This window comes from Hetaerina americana, unplaced genomic scaffold (genome assembly GCF_022747635.1).
Source record: "Hetaerina americana unplaced genomic scaffold, ioHetAmer1.1.p SCAF_2, whole genome shotgun sequence".
NCBI classification, from domain to species: domain Eukaryota; kingdom Metazoa; phylum Arthropoda; class Insecta; order Odonata; family Calopterygidae; genus Hetaerina; species Hetaerina americana.
This window is the reverse complement of record NW_027286763.1, coordinates 103,589,259-103,612,922: the sequence shown is the minus strand read 5'-3', so window position 1 is coordinate 103,612,922 and position 23,664 is coordinate 103,589,259. Positions and strand designations below refer to the sequence as shown.

The 23,664-nt window shown below is 37.8% G+C and overlaps 1 protein-coding gene across 1 annotated transcript in view; it reads right to left on the bottom strand.

Moving 5' to 3' along the window:
• LOC139688197 (cGMP-specific 3',5'-cyclic phosphodiesterase-like) overlaps positions 1-23,664 on the bottom strand; it is a 209,266-nt gene that overhangs the window by 25,048 nt on the left and 160,554 nt on the right. Inside the window, exons 5-7 of the mRNA XM_071585625.1 lie at positions 17,862-18,005; positions 11,627-11,698; positions 1,042-1,080 (exon numbers count right to left, since the gene is read on the bottom strand). Of these exons, the coding sequence (XP_071441726.1) occupies positions 1,042-1,080; positions 11,627-11,698; positions 17,862-18,005 (255 nt within the window). The remainder of the gene's footprint in view (positions 1-1,041; positions 1,081-11,626; positions 11,699-17,861; positions 18,006-23,664) is intronic.

The following is a 23,664-nucleotide window of genomic DNA, read 5'->3' as shown; positions in this document are numbered from 1 at the left end:
AGAATCCATCACAATGCTTATTTGCTAAAAGAAGGTTATTTTTTCTCAAGCGTTCACACGTAGTCAATTAATCATAAATGCTTGATCTATCTCCGCAGCAGGAAAGAGGAGTGAAAGTGAGTATGCATCTTAGTTTTTGACATCAAAATCACATGCCTAAAAGGGAGTAGGAATTGGTAATTTCAATATTAGTACTATATAAGCAGTGCTTTGCATAAGGGTGGAAATTGGTGAATTTTGATCATCAACAGAGGATCTTGACATTCACCGAGAACGTTTTTGCAAGCCCGAAAAATTTAGCCTAAAAAAATAAAATGAAAATTAGACGTTTATTTGGCAAATAATGACTCCCAGTATGAATCGTTTGTTCATGTTCCACTGGTATACTTCCACGAGGAGGCGTTGCTATTCCGATGCGAGTTGAATTAACTTTTATTTGTAAATATATTCTATTTAAGCAACATTAAATCTACTATATCACTAACTGCTCACATTAAAGTGAACATTTTAAAAAGACCACATAATGGATATGAAAGTTCTCCGGTAAACATCCGATTTTGACAAAATTCTCTAAACTTTGAACGCTTAAACTTAAGTTAACTCTGCATTATGTTAAGATCCACTGGTTACTGAACAAATTCGTGTAATTATGGCGATTTTATGCAAAATATAGTAACTTATAAATTTATAAAAAAGGCAGATGGAAAATATCAATAAAACTAAATGTACTAATGAGCCAATTTAGAATAGAATTGAGAATTTTGTTTTACAAATATTTCCTCCATTTACTTAATTGTTTCCATCTTTCAGCGTCCATGACAAGGGCTGTTTTCGAAATACGCGAATTTTTTAACCACCCATTTATAATGTCGACGCAAACGAACAAATAACACAAAACAACAGATTAAACAGAGAAATATTTGAATCGAAATCCGCCATCAAATCACAACCACTCTTATCTTTTTTTATATGATAAAAATGAAAAACCAACATGCATATCAGGTTTTCGTTATGACTAATGTCCGGGGATTGATTAATTACCCTCTTTTGGAAGACATCCTCGACGTTTATGTTGCTGCTCTGAAAATAGAAAACAAAAATCAATTTTAGATATGCATTAGAAGAACCGTCTATGGTAATAGATCAAGACAACAAACTGAAATTTCATTGAAGGAACACATGTTTTTGAATTTCCGCTAAACGGGTTGAGAATGGTTTTCAGTGGAGTTCAAAAGATTTCTTAGACAGCATATTTGGGAGATGGAATTATCTTCTGAGTTCACTCTTAGACATAAGCGTGATTAGCGTATTTCTTCTTAAACTGCATCATTAATTTCATTTATTGAACTCCCCGTTGGTGGAGGACTCGAATTTGCTTGGTAAATATTCTATTTTCCACAGCATTTGGCTCTTTATGGGAGACAGACCTTTCACGAAGCGCGCGTTGTCCTTAGTTCTGTATGGAAGCGGCTTCCCTTGATTTTTATGCACCATTTTTCCCCTTAAGCCTAGAACAGATAGATTTAGTTTTCTCACGAACGATAAAAAAAACCGAATAACGTTGTCCGACCGAGATAGAAAGGAAAAGTTTGTCGGGTCAAAATTAATCTGGTTAGTGTAATCACCCCCTGCCACACATCCCATCGGTGGCTTGCAGGGTACTAAAAACCTAAGACTAAAACTCTTGAAGAATGCACATAAATGTAAGTACTACCAACTTTTTCCATCGGGAACGTCAACTTCTTGAGATACTTGTAGTATCCTCGATTATCACTTGACGATTTTCGAGCGACTCTTCCGAGATGCGGTGGACATTTTCGTCGGGTTCCATGCACTTCCAATAGATGTCACCACCACGAGTGTCGCATATCACTTATGTCATCCACCCGATGGCAATGTTTACGGGATTTTGGAATTTTCCGTGACTTTTCGGTGACCTGCAGCAGGGTCATCTTTCATGTATCATTCATCATCGTATCCCACTGAAAACACGCGAATCACCCACTACTGTTACATCCATATCACATTTGCGAGTAAACCCAAGGTGAAATGAAACTCGAAGATTTACCATTATGTGAGAGAAATGTCTCACCTGTACCGACGTTATTTTTAGATCCAAGCGATTGAAGAAGAGTTGTAACGCACAACTAGAATATTCAGTTGTTTGGCCGTGGTTACGTGCGGCTCTGAGAGTATTAAAAAAATATTACTGATTAGCGATGCACGTAACAAATAAAAATTGATTTATCAACACCAACAAGTACGTAATCATGTTTGCAATGTTACTGATAAACCATATTGCTTGAATTTTTATTCGTATAACTTGTATCAAAACAACATGCAGTAACCAAGCAACTTCAATTTATCCTATCAACAAACTATTAAATATATTAAAGTTAAATAGAGAGAGGGATTAAATATTAGAAAGTTAAATAGATCAAATAATGAGATAGAACTTAAATTGGGAATAATTAGCGTTTGACAGATCAAAACTTTAAGATGAAACATATTTTAAAAATGTTGATCAACAAACTTAGGTTATCGATAAACAAGATAAGCTGTAACATGGTGACGAGTAAACTAATTATATTGATAAAATAAGAGGAGGGGTACGTAAATTTGGATTTAATATTGGCGTTTGATTGATTCAAACTTTAGCATAAAACATATATTTTTATTTGGAAAACAAATTTTGCTTGTTAGTAAACAAATTTAACGGGAGCATGACAACGGGCAAACAATGTTCATAACAATTGGCCACGTGACGAACAGGGGAGAGGAGTTTGGGACGCAGTATCGAGCAGACTCTGAGGAAAGCTAGTCCGCCGACATAGCGAGCCGGGTGACGACATAATTAAAGAAAGTACGCCTCAGCGGAGCATGGTAAGGATTATTCCCCAACCAGGAGGAGGGCAACTCCATGTACGCAATCCCGATGGGGGATGAACTATCCTTAAGGAAATACGCCGATGAGGAAGGAGGATTAAGGGCTTCGCCACACAGAGCCGATCCGGCTTGGAATGGGTGAGTGTGCACGCCGAATTATACGCATATTGCTTTAAGGAGCTTCTTCCATCACTATATTCACGACGTGAGTCGATTATCTGCAGAAATACCATCAAATTCCATCCATAAAGGTACTGTTTTAAGAATATTCCTTCACTCCGCTACAAGAAAAAGATACTATCCACTGAAAATACTTAATCAATTTTGTTTATTGTACCAGCATTAACTCAGCAATAAATTGAAAAAATAAAACGTTGGTGAATGCAATGCAATTGTTCCAGAAATGTTGTCATATTGAATTGGATCCAATTAGAATATTCACTTTTTAAATATTATTCCACGTTGAAGAATTTTAAATGAGATATTTTGACCTATCATGTATTATTATTATTTATGAAAACAAGTCAATGATACACAAGGAAAGGTACAAACTTATTTCAAACATCTCCTTGGCGACAGCGCAATCAGCAAACGTAAACCTGAAAGCGCTGTTTGTAAATAACAATTACTTCACTTAGGTTTGACCCAATACTCACCGGACGACTGACCCAATACTAAGGATAGCGAGGTATGAAATTCACACATCAGGGTACAGGGGCCAGTTCCTTCCCCTGTGGCCCAACGCTCTTAAATTGAAGAAGAAGCCATTTGATCTCAATTTCGCCCTAATAAAGACCTCTATCAACCTATCTAACCCTAGACTACTACCTCCAAAGTTATGTACACGTATGTCCTTGAATGTAAATTAGTTGATGGATTATTGTCTCTTAGAGGCTAGCCAACATCGAGAAAATAGGCAGGTGGAGTTTTAGTTAAAGGACCGAGTGGAAATCGGAGCGCATTTAAAATAATCGTAATTATAACCCTATGTATGGGGCATGGTGCTATATTCATAAACATCCCCTCGCTACTTAGTTAACGGACATTCTTCCCTGTATCAGAAAATTCAACATTTCATTGCCTCTCATTATCTTTTGCATCCACTTATCCTGCCCTCTTTGCATTTTTCCCGACAATCATCTCTCCTCCCCTGCAATGCCACCTACTTCTACACCGCTCCTTTCAAGCCTCCCAGGAGGCGTGTGGCAGAGGGTGTTTGGTCACCAGCCTTCAGTAAGATTCATCGGCCGTACTTTTTTAGTTGTTGATCTTTGTTTTTGCAGTGATCGCGAATCGTACGAGGAAAGAAAGAGTTCCTGAATCTATTGGTACTATAGTCTTTCACCCCTTATCTAATCAGAATGGCCAATACGCCGATATATAATTAGCGATCTTATTGATTTATTAGGTGTTGTAAGTTGAATGTAATGTTCAGCACGTTTCTTAAAGGTTTAGTCACACCTCCACTCTTCGTGCTTGGAGCGCTTTCCATCCTAGTTCCTCTATTAAAAGCAATTTCCATTCATATGATAAGCATTTCTTCACGAAGCAAGCCCTTCTTTGAACTTTCTCTACCTTCTTAATGAACAATTTTCCAGTAGGTCCCAAATACTTGTCGCGTATTCCAAGTGCAACCTAACCAGTGCAAAGTCACAATCTCTCCCTCACCATTACACTACACACACTCCCGGAAACCCTTCACCGTTTTCCTTTATTTCCATTTCATTTTTTTCTATTCTTCTCAAAACCCCAAGTATCGAAAGCCTCCATTCTAGGCTTGTCGCCTAGCCTTAACGTCCAAGTTTCCGAGCCATACAAAGCTACGCGCAATGTCAAAATTTTCGCCCCATGTTTTCTCCGTTGCTTCCCGTTGCCTAACGTATTACAGTTTCAAAGATATCCCATTCCTTTAAGTGATCGCCCCACTTAAATTAAACGTATGACTGATGAACGATGTTTCGTGGGCTGATTTTATTCTTGCTCTTCGATCTATCTCCCATAAGCGACCCTACCAGGAGAAACAATCATATTTTCCTCTAGTAGTTCATTAGGGGTCATCGAAACACGCATGCTCTTTTACTACGAGCACATGGAGTAGGGCTTTAGGGAGTTCTAGCCCAAGGGGAAGTTCTTTGTATGGAACGAGCCATCAACTGAATGGATCCAAAATTAATATCTCAAATCGAAAAGTAAAGCTTTTCTCTGGATCTTATTTTGCCAGAAGCAACCGAAAAACAATTAATAAGGAAAAAATCTTACAAGAAAAATATGGGGCCTTATTTGGTCGAATGATTACTGTTTAGCATTGAATCATTTGGTACCTGGACAGAAAATTTTCCGAAACACTATCATCGTGACCAAAAAATAACGTTGGAAGGGTTGCAAAATGATGTTAAAACTAAAAGTTCATTTATTTTGTTGTACCATGAGCGTATATTTTTGAACATTTTTATTTATTACCTTACTCAAAACATTTCCATCGAAGTTCACGCTTTTGATGGAAGTTTTGCATTTAGTTATTTATGAAATAATTGAACTCAAATTGGAATCATTTGTCACGTCTCTTTTTTGATCGATAAAAACGTTGATTTCATCCGAAGGGGAATGAAAAAAACCAACAATGTATTTATAAAATTAAAATTATATCTAATTGGAATTGGAAACAATTACAACATTCAATTCATGAAAAGGGGATTCCGTATGCTGAATTTGACGAAAAAAATAGAGATCCTCAAAATGTTGATTTCAATTCATTCATATTACAGATGATTTTTTCAAAGAGAGGAATTAAAAATTTCGGTCGAGTTCATTCACTGCCACTATTTTAAAACAGTGAGTCATTTATGATTGCAATGCTATGGAAAAGAGAATCAATAATCAGCGCAAGCTAGGTATATAAATTCTACTTCATAATTTTCATTTGTTCTCATTCGTTTATTCACCCTTTCCTTCTAGTTTCCGCGTTCACAGAAGCATAAAGTTTCAGCTATTTAGTGTACGCATTAATCGAGTCCTGAGTTTGGATAAAATTAGATAGTCACGGTGTACGAGATGTGTTCCATAAATAACGGAAATTTGAATTATTTGGTAAGCATTTTATCTATTCGTCTATATCAATGTTATCCATTTCGAAGTAGCCCTTATTAGATACTAATGCCACTTTTTTCAATCCTCAATACACTTCTAGAACCCGTTCTTTAGTTCGGCTTTTAGCTATCTCAGCGATGCGTTTTTTAAAATCTCATATACGCTAACAAAACGACGGTTCTTTGAGGTTATCTTTTTTTTGGGAACAGAAAAAAACCACACGAGGCCATATATGGGAAATATGGAGGCTAGAACATCAGTACAGTCCTTTTTTTGGCCAAACATTCAGGTACAAGCGGTGAACAGTGTTAGCAGGTGCATTATTGTGATGGTGCGAAAGCCATGGATTGTTTTACCACAAATACAGGCATTTTTTTCGTATTATTTCACACAAACAGCGTTGAACTTGCTCGTAGCACTCTATCGGTCAATTTACCATGCGGCAAGAACTCATGGGGGACTACCGTGTATAATGCGAAATGATAGAATTCCCGTGACTTTTTGGACACACCTCGGATATTTAACTTAAAACTCGTGTTCTCAAAATATATACAATAAAATACAACAAAATATAATTGTATTTCGCGTTTCCCTGTTTCATTTATTCCTTTCCCATGTTTTTGCCTATTGCCAACTACATCTTCCTCTCTTTTTAATCTTACCGCGCGACGTTTGTGACCTGCTATAACTCAAATGAGTACTAACTTCACGAGAAACCTCGAGAAAAGATTCACCACGAGCATATTATTTAACTTTTACGAATATATATTTTTTCCCTCTGAAGACTCCCGACTTTCCCTTTCATCTCCGATGGACCAGGCAAAAGGTTCACTTTCGGCAGAGTTTCATTTTGTTCACATTATGACTCCTACTTCCTCTCTTCGTTCCTTTCATCCATTTCCCTCCTCCCGGCAAGATATATGCATAGCTGGATGAGAAGTAGAATCGGGTTTTTGTGAATTATTTTTGAAAAGAAGATTGCCCCCAATTGTAATGTAATGGGTTAAGGCGAAAGTGTACTGCGGAAATATTACTCAGCCAGATTCGACAGCAATGACCATTTTTGAAGTTTTCCTTGTAGGGCTCTAAGCATATCTCTGTCGGCCTGTGCAGAAGTTTGAAATTCATTTACGCAGAACTAAAAATACAACGATTTGAAAAATCCGCAAGTGCGATAACAGTCTGAGAGACGCAAATTTGCCAAGGACAATTAAAATATCATTCGTTATTGTACATCACGATGGAAAGCAGAAAGAATTATTTTGGAAATTCAACATTCGGTTCATGAAATAACGTAGATACACACAATATCTTTACAGTAAAACCGTCATTAATAAATCTAAATAAAAATTATAATATGAAACCGATTGAATATATCACCAGGAATAGGCAAAGGGACAAGAGACTCGAAAAACAAAGCATTTCGAACGTATTCCTCCCGATAGGGTTATTTTCAAATAAAACCGAAAATAATTCAATTTAAAATTTATATAAAATATAAAGAGATACATAAAATAATAAATATACAAAATTAAAAATGTTATGTGAGTCACTTTGAAAGTGGATGCCGTGTTCTTTTGATAAAGTGCATCTTCATCAATTGAATAGTCTGCGATTAAAACAATTACCCTTCGTCCAAGATGCGTTCACGAGACGGTATTCCATTAGAGTCACTTTGGGGATACCCCTTAAGTCAAAGTGACTCTCATAGGGGACCATCGTAGGAAATGGGTCTTTTTGTATGTATGTATCGAGTAAATCGAAAACGATATAATAAAAGCTTCGCTGCGATTACAAATGGAAATACCCTCACAGTGACATATAAAAAGAATCAAGGTTTAAGAATATCCTTTCATCGCATAAAATCGTTCACAAATAATACATCAATTTCCCACCATTCCCTGATAGATTGTCTTGTATGTAGAATTGCAAAATGCAGATCGATATTAAAAATCAGAGAGAGAATAGGGAAGGGCAGACGAACAAATATTAGGCCTAATTATATGAAAACCGATTTCATAAAATTGAAATACGCGTAAATAGACAAATTCTTAGTGAATGACTTAATCAGTTACGAGGCGAGAGGAGAATATGCTGAGATATAATAATAATATCTTAATATATAATTTCGATGTACATGCTATTGCTTGAATGGGTGATTTAGAGTGTTAGGTGCAAGAAAAAGAGCTTTTGGATTTTGTTCCACGCCGGAGTCTTGGTTCCAAAATAAAATACTTTTTAAATACGTATGTCTCAACCCTTAAGGTACATGTGTCTTTTACTTCACTGCCACTCACCGTTTTGAAATAAAAATACATGAATCATTATTATTGGTGGCCAAAATTAAAGGTAGATTTTGGGTGGAAACGGAGTGAACAACGACAAATGTCTTATCCACACCTGACAGAAACACAACTCAACAACCATCTCAACAACAAGTCCCTCTTCATCTCCGTATACTTCCTTCCGCCCTTCATCCCTCCCAATATCCCTATTCTATTCCTTGCCCTTCCTTGTTTGCCTAACTACATATAACTTGCCCTTCTAAATAACAGTCTTCAACATTCCATTGCTAATCGAAACTCCCTTCATCCATCTTTCCTACCTCCTTCGGATTTCCTCCAACGATCCCTCTCCTCCCCAACTATGTCTTGTGCCTCCTCGTGTTTTTACCTCTACAACCATTTCCCCTTCTCCTCACCCACATTTCAAAATCATCTAACTACCCCTATTATCTTGCCTCAATCATATCTCCGCTCCGCACAAAAACAACACTGCATATAAAATTTTGACAAGCCTTTTCTTAACATCCTTACTCAACGTACCTGTCGTCGAATCTCTTCTTGTGAATACTTCTTTGACTGGCGCAATTCTTCTCATCATGTCCCTACTACTTCGACCAATTTGGTCCAAAGCACTTTCGAGAGAGGTAAGAGGTGTTCCACGTGCCCAGTTTATGACCTCCTATTTTATCGTTTACCTTAGCTTTCCCTTTCTCGAAAAATTTCCAAAATTTATTTTTCCAAGATTCATTCTCATCCCATACGTATTGTACTGACTTTCTAATGCACTCAACAGAGTTTTCAACAACTTGTCCGACTGACAAACTAAAAAGGGTTCATTATCAGCAGACCAAACTTATTTCATGAAGTCTATCGACTTTCATTCGTATCTCCAGTTCTTCCCTCTTTTCCTAAACACTGAAAATATGAATATATTAAATGCAAATAAAGATTTGCTACATGCATTGCAAACATATTAAGGGAATGAATTCTGCTGGATGAACTTTTAGAATGAGAGGATTTTCGACATTTTCTAAAACTTGAATATTTGACAGTTAAAATTGCCAACAAGACAGCGCAAAATTATGCGATTAGGAGAGTTTAGTCATTTTTAGGTCAACTAGACGCAAGAATCGGACTGTTGTTAACCATTAAAACGCATTCAAGTCGTCTTCAGATCACTTTCTCCTAGCCTAAACTCTTTTTCTCGCAAATTTTTTTTTCCTTTTGCATTTTTTCATATATTTTTACAGCCTTCAAAGTCATCTAGATAGCCAATTTTCTTCCTTCCTCTCGCCCGTTTACCCAAAATTCTTCCTTTTATCAAGGCCATCAACGTCCCATTACTTTTCAATATTCCTTCAACCCACGCTTTTCTGACATCTTCGAATTTCGCGTGGTAACTAAATTCCCATCTCCCAACATATTGAAATCTTCCTCGTTATTCTTCCTCCCCGTCAAACTTATTTCCTTTATTACTATCTTCCTGCGCATATCTCCAATCTACTCTATCATTATCTCGCCTCGAAGATCAGGTGTCGGATTCATACTGCGCGCTATGGTCCATGTTCAAGTCTTTACCAATCTTATCTTAGCCACCTGTCACCGATCCCCTTATTCTCGCAAATGCTTCTATCTTCAACGTTATTCCTCTCCGAAAGTTTCTACCACATGGCTCCATTTCCCCAATTACTAGAGAAATAAGTGAGCTACCCCACTCCCCTGTGTTATATTATTCTCTCCTACTGCGATGCTCATAAATTGGATTTCCTAATGCTTTGAAAATTCACTATTTTAGTTTCTCTGTGAATGATCTTAATCCTAATCGCAATTATTCGCAATAAATCGAGATCATCGTAATCTTCATGTTACCGTAACGTTATACCTCGATCCCTTGCCTCTCAAGCTAAATAATAGTTATTCGTCTGTGAACCGATATAAATATCGAATGAAGTCTACATATCATGTATATAAATGTGCAATTTGATGGCATTCGAAGTTAATAAGTGCTTTTTGTCAATGCAAAATATTGAATATTAATTCAAAAACCTTAATGTTAAGCCCCAAAATAAATCCACCCGAGAAGAAATCATCGTGATGTTTCCGTTACGAGAAAGTCCCACATCAAATTAAATTTCTGCAGTCACCATTGATACGATTAATACAGCAGAAGAACGCGTTTTACTGATGGCGCAATTTGGCAACCGTGATTTACACACCTCATTGACAATGGAAGTTCGCGGCGATCTTCTAAAAGGGTTTTTCAGGAACGAGACAGTTTTTTCGATTCGAATAATATCATAGAATCCTTTTGCGAGCATTTCAAACAATATGGCCGGAGTCAGTTGTATTTTTGTTCGTTTCTATAAACAACGCAGACACGTTTCCATAAATAGTGCCACATTACCGTCATTTAATAGGAACACAATTCCCGCATAGACTGATTAGGAAATCTTGATTTTGGCTCTAGACCAAATAGGAAAGGAACACCAGAAAACGTATTTCAATTAATGCGAATCACGCCTAATTTATTTTCCCAAAGATCAGTATCATAAACATATATTTATATATTTGTGTTTACGAGTGTACATATATATATATATATATATATATATATATATATATATATATATATATATATATATATAGTACGTATACTAGTATATTTGTAAGCGACCTCTTAATCTGGGAAATACATTATTACACAACTCTTCGTCCCGATACCAGTCCAATGAATGACGCACACCTGTATGCAATGCAATGGGTGTATCCAAGCCATTCAAAAAGGGATCTTTGACAGCTTAAGTAATCAATAATGGTGCGCGATTGAATGTAAAGTTTTGTTATTCGATACGTGAACTATGGCGATCCGCAGAGAATAAACAAATTCGTTTGTTCGACACAAGTTTGCAGTTGCCTCGACGAATTCGCGCTTATTTGGGGAATTGCTGGTGAAGCAAAATTGATTGATCAAAGTCTATGAAACCATGTTTTTTGTGTTAACTCACTTATTTACTTTCATTAAGATTCCGAGACTGGTTGAACTTGATATGGAATAATACGGGCCCGAAAAAACTCACCGTATTCATAAATACCAACTCAAACCACCTCATTGAACGACACTGGGGACAAAATTGTTCTAAGATGACAATTCGAGGCAATCTTAGACAAAACATAGGTGGAAAATCGACAATTGATACAGACCGTTGTTGTGCGACGCTGAATCGGTACATGAATAAATCGCTAGACACAGCAAGAGAGGATGACGTTCCAACTGTCTTGCTTTACTGGCTGGATGTGATTCCTGCTCTAGGTCCCTCATCGAAGATATTGCGCATGTCTTATTTGCTATTTATTTTACATTCACTCACCTCCCTACGGCAAAGGGGCTTCCTCTCCAGGACGGCGTTCCCGGGCCTCTCCAGGATCTTCTCCAGATGACTCTGCAAAGGAAACATATGCGCTCATATGAGAAGTTACACTAGAATAATAGCTAAATGAGTTTCAGGTTGGAGTGATTTAGAATTGCAACAGCGTATGTTTTTACGTATTATTAGTCCGGCGGAACAAAACCATTTATTAAGGAAATAAATTAAATAAGATACGAAAATAATAACCAAAGAGGAATGACCTGAGTCAGATATTATTATATATTACATACCTGTTAATAACACGCAAAAGTGGTCATTTTTTCTTTAGACTAAGTTTAGATGTAAGAGCCTCAAGTTAGTCTGGCATTGACTCTGTGCGACAGCAGTAAAATAAATGTTCCTCGAATTGCCTCACACGGATGCCAAAGTACAATTTACTCGTACGAGCATTTGCCATTTTTGAAGCTACAGTATTACGCTGCTTAGGTCACAGCTTAAATATAATACCTACATGTAGTAATTAATTATTTCAATATCTACAATAGTCTCATTCTAACTTCCTATTTCCTTCTTCACTTCTTCGTTACTCCTTCGTGTCTTCATGCTGTCTAATGAAGCCTTCTCTTTTCCTTACTGCTTTATCAACACTCTCCCCTCTTTCACGGAATTATCGAAACCAAATTTCAATATTCCTTCCGTCTGCTTTATCTACCTTCTCCAGATTTCCTCAAACAAAGTCCCGTCCTCACCCAAAAGTCACGCCCACATCTCAAAAACCTCCAATCTAATCTCATCCCCTTACCGCAAAAGCTCAGTCACATATCCCTAAGTCATGCTTATGTTTCTTAAAGTAATATTTTATTTTTGGTAATTGTTGATGACCTATCCTGTCCAACTTTTGATGTTGTAATAATCATGAATTTTTTATATATTTTTCTTCTTTGCGATTTCCTATATAAGTTGATACATATAATGTATCCTAAGTACGAGGGTGAGTAAAGTGAAAGCCTTGAAACTACGCCACAATTTCTAAACATCATGCAAATGCCAATTTTCGTATCCCACAGAGATAGTCATGGTATTTAAAGTGATCTACAATTGGCAGTATTATACCAGAAGGCAAAAATACGGCTCAACAATAGAGTAAACATTTTTCTTTACGACGGCATTTTGAAGCTAATGGTAGCAATGAGATATGGATTAGCTTAGTTCATGCAAGTTATTTTACCTATTTCAAGGTAGGGTCTGGACGGTTGCTAAGTTTAGTATTTACGCAAAATCGATGTAACTTTCCAATATTTTTACGCTAATGCTGCAGGAAGTGCCGTTTATACTTAATTTTAAGAAATAAAACGCGAGAAATTCATTAATCTCTGAATTAAAACGAATTCCTCATTACAAATGCGTGATTATTCCATCAGAAGTACGCACATTCAAATTTTAACGAATGTATAATTAATTCACCTGAAATGGAGGAGCTCTGGGCACAGACGGCAAGGAGCGGCAATGGACGTTGAAAAATCGCAGCCCGTCGTCAAAAGCGCAACAGTTTACATGAGCTTCCCGCGACAATCGCAAAATTATTTATTTATCCGCTCTCCCAAGAGTTCAAACGGACATGGACTCATGTCGCTGATGACATCTGAGATGAGTGACGTCCTGGCGTTTTAATGGAACGTGCACATATCAGCGGCGCAGGGCACGTCAAGAGCCAGGCGGGAAGGGAGGGAGACCTGGAGACGGGGTCAGACAGAGTTTCTCCTTTTAATTTTCCCCTCTCTGATTTAATTATCCCTCCCACGGCACGTCCGCATGCTACCCAGACCCCCTGCCTGCCTCGGCCCCGGTGTATTTAAAATCTCCTCGAAGCTCTCATTTCATCTCTCTCTCTCTCTCTCTGGTAACTAAAACCACTTTCAAATCGCCTCCCTCCCAAAGCGCATTATTAAAAAAGATATATATTAACGTTTTTATGCAAAAAATACCAAAAAATGCATATTTACTTCTATAATAAACTAAAAAAAATTGGAGATAATTACTATTTATAGCAGCTGTCGTTTGGTAAAATTACGTTTCGATGGACCCAGGCAATCGTACGCATTGACAAACGTTTCAAACACCACCTAAGAAGACTATTTTAGAGCAAATATGCGGTTCAAAATACTATGCAAAATCATAAGCGCATCTAAATTTAACCCGATCCTAATTGCATGATATCAACAAAATCAAATCGCTTCATTCCTTCAATATCATTCAGAATAATACGAACAAGCTTGTATGCTAAATATGTGCTTCCGATTACCATGTAGCGCTACCGTTTTCGTGAAAATGGTACGAAAATATATCAACGTCTAGTATTTTTAAGAATTTTTTAATAATTTTAATGCTTGAAACGATTAAAAAACTATTCTTACTATTTATATTATATTTAAAATTGGATTGGTATTTATTTGGTAAGCGTTATCTTGGCGACCTGTTGACAGTGATTCGATAAACATCGTTTCTTATTTCGACTCGGATCCTCGAGTTACACTAAAGTACACTTAAGAATTACAGTGAGCCCTGGCTACCAATCAGGGTAATATTATTATTTATTCTTTAGTGATGAGTCGTTTAAGGCTGATTTTGTATGAACACAAACGCTACCGTTGCAAACACTTATGAATTTATTAACTTACTCTATCAAGACACACCCTGGAACTCCAAATTAGATTGAACTGTTCCTCAAGTCCATATACTTCCAACTTATTTGCATTCCATTCAAAATACCTATGCTTGTCCTAATAGTACTTCGCTTTTCTTAAGTTCTCATCTCTTTTTACAGTATCCTTTAACATCCCAACGTCCATGGAATTGCTCTGCATTCATCTTTCCTCCAGCCTCCTTATGATTTCTCCCAACAATCCCCTCTCCTCCCCTCTCGCCATGTCCAGAACCTCCTCATTTGTTTTCCTTTCTGTCCACTTCACCTTCTCAATCCTTCTCCACACCCATGCTTAAAAAATCTCCCATCCACGCCAATCATCCTGCTTCAACGACCATATATCCGCGCTGTACATAACTACACTCCATACCTAAATTTTTTGAAAATCCTCGTGCAATACGCCAGCAATTATTTTCCGCCTTTTAAAAATATCTCTGTAACAAACGTTTTTTTTTTCGATGTCCCCGCCGCTTTGAAAATATTGGTCCAAAACATTGCCTGGATATGTATGACTGTTTCTGTTACTCTAGAGCAAGAAAATCAAAACCATCTGTTGATTACTGGCCTCAAATGAAAACATTGCATTTTAATGCTCAACTAAGGCAAAAGTTACAAGTTTTATGAATAATTCTATTTATATATCAATTTAATGAAAAGTGCTTATTAAAAGTTTCTTACAAAAACGAATAGCGTATATTAGCCCAAACATAGCTCCCTTAGCAATAGTGAGTCGAATTATTTCTTTCTTAGGTTTTTCCACAGAGAATTGATCATATGTTCAAGAATAATTCTATTTAAAACACTCATTTTGCAATTTTGCTTTTTATTCTGTATATTTCGAGTGACAGACGAAACGAACTCTTCATGGCAGCTACCGCCGAAGTTTTCAAACAGCGAAATGAAACTTAAGTTCGGTAACTAAGCTGAATACTCCGCAGAAACAGTTGAAAACATTATTTACTGAAAACAGTGAGCGCTGTGGTATTATTTTATTCCATACATAGAAGTGATACAGTTAACCTGGTAGCATTGCAGTCTACTATAATTTTCAGTTATGATAAATCAAATTTAATATGGTGCACGGGACACCAATGGGAACGCTATATCTATTTATAACCTTAAAACACCTCGCAATCGAGCACTGAGCACCTTATTAAATCGCCTAAAACTTTATATTCGTATATTTTAATGATCAACAAGATGAAAAATTAAGAGCGACATTTTGTGTTCGCTAATTAAGAATACAGTCCGTATTTTCTACAGTTGTATTTTAACGATCCTACCTCAAACGTAGACACGCTAATTGGAGCTTAATCAGATGAAGCTTCAAGACGTCATTGTCGTTAACGTAAATTAAAAAATAATATAAGTCACTAAAAAGTTCCATCATCAAGAATAAATGGTAGAAATCGTATTTTCTCCATTAATTGTAACGCATTATCGTTGTGACCCACCCCCTCCGTCGGAAATTAAGAGACTTTCTCTTGCAGCGAATGCGGATTTGAGAGTCTCGTCCCTTTGTGGAGATAAACCGCTTCTGCGAGCAGGGACGCCTTCGGCTAGAATTAATTAATTGCAAAACCCCCTTTTATTCTGCATTAAGCTCCGGACGATTCATCCCGAACATGAAACTTGGATGAGTAAGACTAATGGTCGCTTTCGCTTAAGAATTTCATCCTTAAATAAGCAATCCCTTTACTCTCTTTGAACGGACGATGGTAAAACCAAGTCATTTAAAAAAATACATTTATATATTTAACAAAACAAACAAATTATATATATATATATATATATATATATATATATATATATATATATATATATATATATATATATATATATATATATATAAAATGTGTAAATGCATATGTATACATGTATAATATGTACACAATTATAAGTATAGCATTCTTAAATATCACTTTGTTATTTTGATAAATATATTATATTTTTTAACGTGGCTCATATATATATAAATTAACACAGTAATCAACCTAAAGGTCGGTTTGGTAGGTGGTGGTAGATCGTACCCAATACTAAGCCTGACGGCGTGTGAAATTCACAACACTCTACCCCTGGACTACTGCGGCCCCATATACATAACCATAAACACAGTAATCAACCCGAAGGCCGGTTTGGTAGGTGATTTAGAGTTCACCCAGTACTAAGCCCGACGGCGTGTGAAATTCAGACATCAGGGTTGGGGGGCCAGTTCCTTTCCCTGTGCCGGTTATGGTTTCCCAGGAAGATCTGGTACCCGAAAAATCACATAGCTTCGGTGGAGCTGTAGGTGCCCTGAGTGCCTTGCCCGGGAATCGAACCCGGGCCCCTCAGGTCAGCATTCCAACGCCCCGACCCCTGGACTACCGCGACCCACACACACACACCTATTATATACATACATTTTTATAAATATACGTGTATATATATATATATATATATTTCTATATATAATTTTATTTATTCATACACACACCCCTAAAGAACTCAACAAATTTTTTTCCTACGGCCACTCTTTGTCCCTAGTATGTAGTCTCCAACCTCAATCACATCTATCCCTTCGTCCACCACCGGGTATCACTATCATAGTAAGTCTCCACTCAGTGATACCCGCAATTGATTTTTTACCCTGTCTTTGTCCCTATGGTTGCTTGTTGCCATGCAGACCTGAATAATGGCCAAGCTTGTAATTCCTGGCTTTACTTTTATTAATAATATTCTAACACTAACTAGCTATATGTTTAGTACCCTTCTTCCAAAGTTTTTGTTTAATACAAATGTGATCTCTTGTTGGCTCTCAGCCGCTACGCTGTAATCTGTAGATAATTCCATTGTAAGCGATCAGATGATTCCCTTAATCCTTTCATCTATACTCAGCCAGCCGTAAAATATCTATATTTCCCCTGTCAACCCCCGTTTCTGAATATCCACATCAGCATATTTTCACAAAAGTGAAATTGAGCATTGTAACAATTGTGAAGATGGAGAAAAACAAAAGAAAGTTCACAGTTCCGTTTTTTAAATAGTTTGGATGTGCAACAATCTTTTCATCACGTACATGTGTGATGGGCAAAAAAAAATTTGTTTGATACTGCAATAAAAATCATCCAATATAAGAATCGAACCACGTTTGGAGTAAATGACTAAATTTTTTTACGACATATATGCCACCAAGCATGAATGAGAACTAACAATTGCTTTAACAACAATCATGCAACTTTAATCATATCAAAATCAAGCATCGTTAGAAGTAATTAGTTTGTCCCAAAAAATACTTTTCAACGAGAATAAATTCATTCCTGAAAGAGCACAATTATCGAGTGCTGTCACTCAAGGTGGGTACGAGAAATTATGTCCACATCTCAGAACCCGTTTTGAAACGAGAATCCCATCGCTAGGTGTTTGCTTTGCGGGCGTTTCGTTGCTCCCTGAAAGGTTCGTTGCCAAAACTAGCGATGAAAGTTGTCCGGTCAACTGCAAAAAAGGCACGGGGCGATCAAGAAGATTTACCAACTGCTGTGCGAGACTCACCGATTCGCAGCATTCGAGGTCCAGGAGGAAGACAGCGCACTTCTCGCATCTTAGCAGATCCCGGGCCTCCCGCATTATCTTCGTCACCAGGCACTCCAAGTTGTTCTGCTCCTCGAAGATGCTGCGGGCTAGGTGCAGGAGGATCTGTTGTTGTGGTGAGTCGTCGGATGGAGGAAGAGAAGAGAAGGGGACAATAGAGGCGAGTTAAGGAGAAGTTTCTCTCGAGTGAGCGTGTGTGAGAGAGAGAGGGAGAAAGAGACGATGGGCATGCCCTCAAAACACACCGCCCCCCCCCCCCATCCCATTCCACCCCCTTCAAAACTTGCCCTCTCCGGCTAATTGCTGCCGAATTGCGGGAGAGGGACGATGTGGAGTTCATCGTAGGAGGAGAGGAGGTGTGGAGGAGGGAGAACGCGTTCGTAGGACCAACTCCTCCTCATCTGCTATCGATCCAGGACTTGCTTGGGTACGAGGTGAGAGTCGTGGTTGGGTTACCATATAATTTGTGGAAAAATTCGTGGCATATGTGTAATGTGAATGCAGGGCAGAAGGAATCCTTTTGCCCAGAATAAAGGGAGGACGTTTCGCAATTAAGCACGCTCGCAGAAGGGCACACGCGCTCTCTGATCGACAGTTTTTATTCATTCTCCGATGCAACCACATTTCAAATAGCCTCCAATAATACGTAAGTCCATATTTTTACTTCAAAGGTCAGGACTCACATTAATAGAGAATTGCGCTTCATATTAAAGCCTTTAGTAACCCTTTCTTCACATTTTTACTCGGTGTACCGTCGTCAATCCTCTTCTTCTTACAATTATGCATTGTATGGTATGCAAAAATTAGACTATATGTATGCAAACTAATTTTCTCTGTATATGAATTATGAGTAGCTAATCATTCAGGTACTTGTGTTGAGTCTTTGCCTATTGTATATTGTATGTAAGACTGATGAAAATATATGTAGATAATTTTGATAAAGTTTTTCGTGCTTGCTTAAGCCCTTATACTTATATCATTATTCTTCATAGCCCCCCCCACCCTGTAGGCTGGGGCTATGAAGAAAAATGATACATATAATCAAACCCGGAAACCGGACCTATTCGTTTATTAGATTTGATTGACCAAAGGCAACACTCGGTATCCGAAACTACGCACCTCCCGTTCAGTGGCCAGAAAGCTCACCTCTCTCGACGCTAGCACTGCGTCTATGAGAATTGTAGTTCAATACTCTAAAAAATCTGAACAAATTGTTCATTTTAATAACGTGCAAGTTTTACTGGCATATTCGAGATTAAAAAAGGGAACAAACAACAGGGTTCTTACGAATATAAACAATTGACAGAGGGATGATTATATAACTGCCACGGCAAATGGAATTTGAGGAATATTCACAATTCATACTCAAAGTTCGTCACTAATATAATTTTGAACGGCTTAAAAAAAGCATCAGTATCATGCCCGTGGTCTTTTAAGATAATAACATCTTTTATAATGTTCAGCTTTCATATTATTCACTATTACCTTTTAGATCACAGGAATAACATATGAATAGGATGGTTTTAAGGATCGTATGAAGTCCTTCGCCATGGGTAGTATGTTATCTCGGGCGATCGTCTCTCTAATACCTACAAGATGTTTATAATGATCTTTCTGTAATCGTTAAAAAGGTGATCATGATAAAATAAGATATTCAAATCAATTGCCAATCAAATAATCTTATAGGTTGAATAATTTCGAGTTCGATATTCTGTTGAACTACTCTGCCGTCGCAGTCGCTACGTGAGTGAGTTTCGGTTATTTTGGCCTGATCGATTGGATCGTAATAATAAACTGCGTGAATTTTTCATATTATGTTTTCTTTTGAGATGAAATAGCTAATTTAATAGTTTATTAACTCTTAATTCAGTTATTAATCGATAATTTATTTAATAATCACAAAACTCACTGAACTTTGTGTTTTTGAAAAAAAAGTTTTTTGTAAAAAAATACAACGTTTATTCATAAATCGATCATAAATTTTCACAAAGTGGAGCCTCAAACCACCGCAGGACTGTTTAAGCACACAATTTACTGCTATAGTAACATTCTTAATTTTAGTTTTGAGCGGGTAGATACGAGTCCTTTCCAAATTAAAATCGATTTTGGCATCTGATTCGAAAAAAAATCGACAAGCTTGGACTAAAATTCTGAGCGTATCTGGGAATTTATGTCATTTTCAATATACATCATCATCGTAGTTCCGTAAGTTAGTTAGATTCATCCGATGTCTGAGATACATATCGATAGGATCCAGATGATTTAAAGATGGATATTGAAAACATACCACCGCTTTCGTCATTACCATACTTGTGCCTAAGTTAATGTCCCGGGAGGGGCTTATTTTGCTTTTATGCCATATCCCTTTTTCCCTACGGGGGTGTGTAGCGTGGAGGACAGAGTGGAGAATTGGGCTGATACGCCTCCCATCCCGAGGGAAGTTAAAACTTAGTCGGGTCCGGTTTCTTTTAGTTTAAAAAGTTGATCGATCCCAGGTCTCTGATTCCCGTCATCCATTCCCTTCTTTTTGGTCAGGTGACTCCGTCAACGGAGGGAATGGTATCCTCTTATCGCTGACCTCTCCATCTAAAAAAGGTTTCATCGCGAAGCTCTCTTCGTCCACGGTCGACATTCGTCCATAAGGTGGTATAGTATTGAACGTGGGTTGACTGCAGAAATGCAATCATTTCATTTTCTTACTGAATTTTCAGCGTCTTGAAAGCTTTTTTTCTTGACCTATCTCTTTTTTGTTCCTCATTTCTTTTTCTACCTATAAATAGATTTAGTCTCTTTTTTTCTACGAGATAGTCTATACAATAACTCGGTGGTCTAATGAGAGGCGGCTGACAGCCGAGATCGTTCGTACCATTAAATGGATAGTTTGACTCAACTGCTCGATAGAGGTAAGACTTTCAGGAAATGAGGGAAGAATGGTGGAGAGGAAACGTAAAATGTATCCAACAGAAAATATTTTTCTACCAAGGTATAGGGTTGAAATTATTTCGAGAGACGACCTACCATTAAGGAGTATTCTCAAGGCCTGTAAAAAAGTACTTTTCAAATTCTATATCGTAGATTATTAAATAAATATCAAACATTATGAAACTCCAATGAAATTCCCTCAAAGCCCGTGAAAGGAACTGAGGAAAGGCACCTTATATAAGCTAAAGTATTGTAAAGTTAATCACGAGTAACAGGAGAACACACATAAAGGAGTGTTTTCAAAATAATGTATGCATGACGATGAGTGCTACGGGCCTGAGAGCAGTAACATCAGTAACCGACGCACGTGCGTCTCTAACACGCCCCCGTAAAAATTCTCCCATTTGTGGAGACGTGGAACGTTTGCGGACGATCGGTCGAGGAGAGGGAGGGTTGGTCTCCAAGTGGATCAGGGCCTTCCTAAATCCATTTTTAAGACCTCGTAGTATAGGCGGGTGCAGAGACCGCTTAAATGTTTATTTTCAATGCCTTAAAATAGTTTTCGCCAATTCGTGGGCTGTATGCGCACGTCGGCCAAATCAGGATGTGAGAGGTTTCTAAAAGATTTATTACCACTGCTCGTGCAAAACAGGGCAAAAAGGAATAAGCGAAAACTTTTGTCGGTCGCATGCATGAAACCACCAATTGGGAAAGAACTAGGAAATTCCAAGTTAAGACCTAAAACGACTTAAGACGTGTGAAGTGGGCTATGGAGGGTGTTGAAATATTCGAGTTGAATACGCTTTAAATTAAAGTGTGGGGATTTTTTATTAATAAAATGTTTGCAGTAAATTTCCTGACCTCTCAATGCAAGCCTATGTATAAGTTAATATTATCATTTAAGGTGACAGCGAAAAGCTTCCGCGATTTTATTGATTTATTTAGTTACATAAGTTGGTTAATGAAAAATAAAAAAATTAATCAGTAATAGTTCTGATGTGGTGCGTAGTTTTGTGTGTCGCGGAAGTATGGTCTCTGAGGCAAGATGATAGGCGTAGATTGGAGTATTTTAAAATGTAGGTGTGCAGATCAATGGTGAAAGTAAAATGGACGGAAAGGAAACGAAGAAGTGCTTGGCATGTTGGGGGAAGAGATGCGATTGGGAGAAATCTAAAGAAGGCAAGTAAGATGGATGCTGAGTATTTTGATTGGCGATGGGATGTTGGAGGCTGTGATATAGAGGGGAGTTCGCTAAGCATACGAGGAAGGGGCAAGAATAGGATAGGCATGTTCGATGGAATGAACGGAGGATTGAGGTATTTTGAATTGAGGAGGGGTTAATTGTAATGTGGGGTGTCGGGTTGTGTTTTGCTCGTCGGGACAAAGAATTGTAAAAGCGTTAAGTTTGCATCCACACAAAACATATCTTAAACTGTAGACTACCCATTTACCTACGGTAAACTAATAATAAAATATGATTTCTTTGACCGCTAAAAAAATATATTTTCGGAATTTTTTACGGACTTTGGCATTAAACGGTGCTTAATTAAGGAATTTGAAAATATTTTTAGTATTTCATGCAATTTAACTACTTTGATTTTTTTTAGCATCAATCACTCTTGATTTTCGTCAGTGTGCCCTTCCCTCATCTCCCTCGCCTCAGAATCGCTAAGAACCTTTATGACCGCGCGAATATTCAATGGAAAAGGGGGAAAGGGTTACGATTAAGTCAAACTTAAAATCTACCCACTAAAACTTTCCCCCTAAAATATCCATATTTATTGGGTTATACATGTCTGTATGACAAATTTGTTAAATAACACCCCTGAACATGAAACAAGGAAGGAAAATAGACGCCAAAAATAAACCATGTAATTAGACAAGAATGAAAAATTTGGCCAGCGCTATACAACCTACAAGGTTTGTAAGAGAAGTATCGGAAACAGTTTTTTCCTGACGTGACTGTACGTCGCAGCGTGCAGGATTGGTGGTGGGGGGTTTGAACTTTAACACGCTACAAGCGCCAATTGCCTGCGAGCGTTAATTTGACTGGATCGTGTTTTTAGTGAACCCCTGTCGAGTGATTCAGTGCAAGCGCAAAACGCAGCGAACGGTTGAACAGCGGTGTGCCATAAAATTATGTGTTGGACTGAGGAAATGGAGACGTTAGGCGTGATTCGCCAAGTGTTCAAGAATGACATCATGTCACTAATTGCAGTTTTTAAGGAGCAAAAGCTCTTCAAAGGTGGCCGAGAGAGGGTGGTGGACGAGCTCCCCGCTGGACGGCCGTCGACGTCAAAGACCGACAACAACGTCCAATGTGCACGTGAAGTGCTGAATTCAGACCGTCGGTTAAGTGTGCTGATATTCGATCGCAGATTGTATTGGCATTGATAAAATGACACTGCACACCATTATCACTAAAAATTTGGCGATGCGAAAAATCTATGCTAAATTCGTACCGAAGGTCTTGACGGACCACCAACAGCAGAGTCGATTGTCTTTGCTTGCGAAGACCTTCTGCAACGGGACGTCTGGACGATTGTCAAACCTCAATACAGTCCCAACTTGGCACCAGCAGACTATTTCCTATTCTCAAAAGTTAAATGCTCCCTCAAAGAATATCACCATGGGACTCAAAGTGCCGTCAAAGAAGTAGGGCACGCGTACCCTAAAGGACCTTCCGGAATCCGCCTACTTTCGTGGAAAAGCTGTATCGACGGTCAAGGGATGTGCTTTAAAGAATTTTGAGGTATTGTAGCAATATCTGAAATAAAGTTATTATTCCGAAACTTTTCCCTATACTTTTTACACACAACTTGTATATAAATAAGTGGTAACA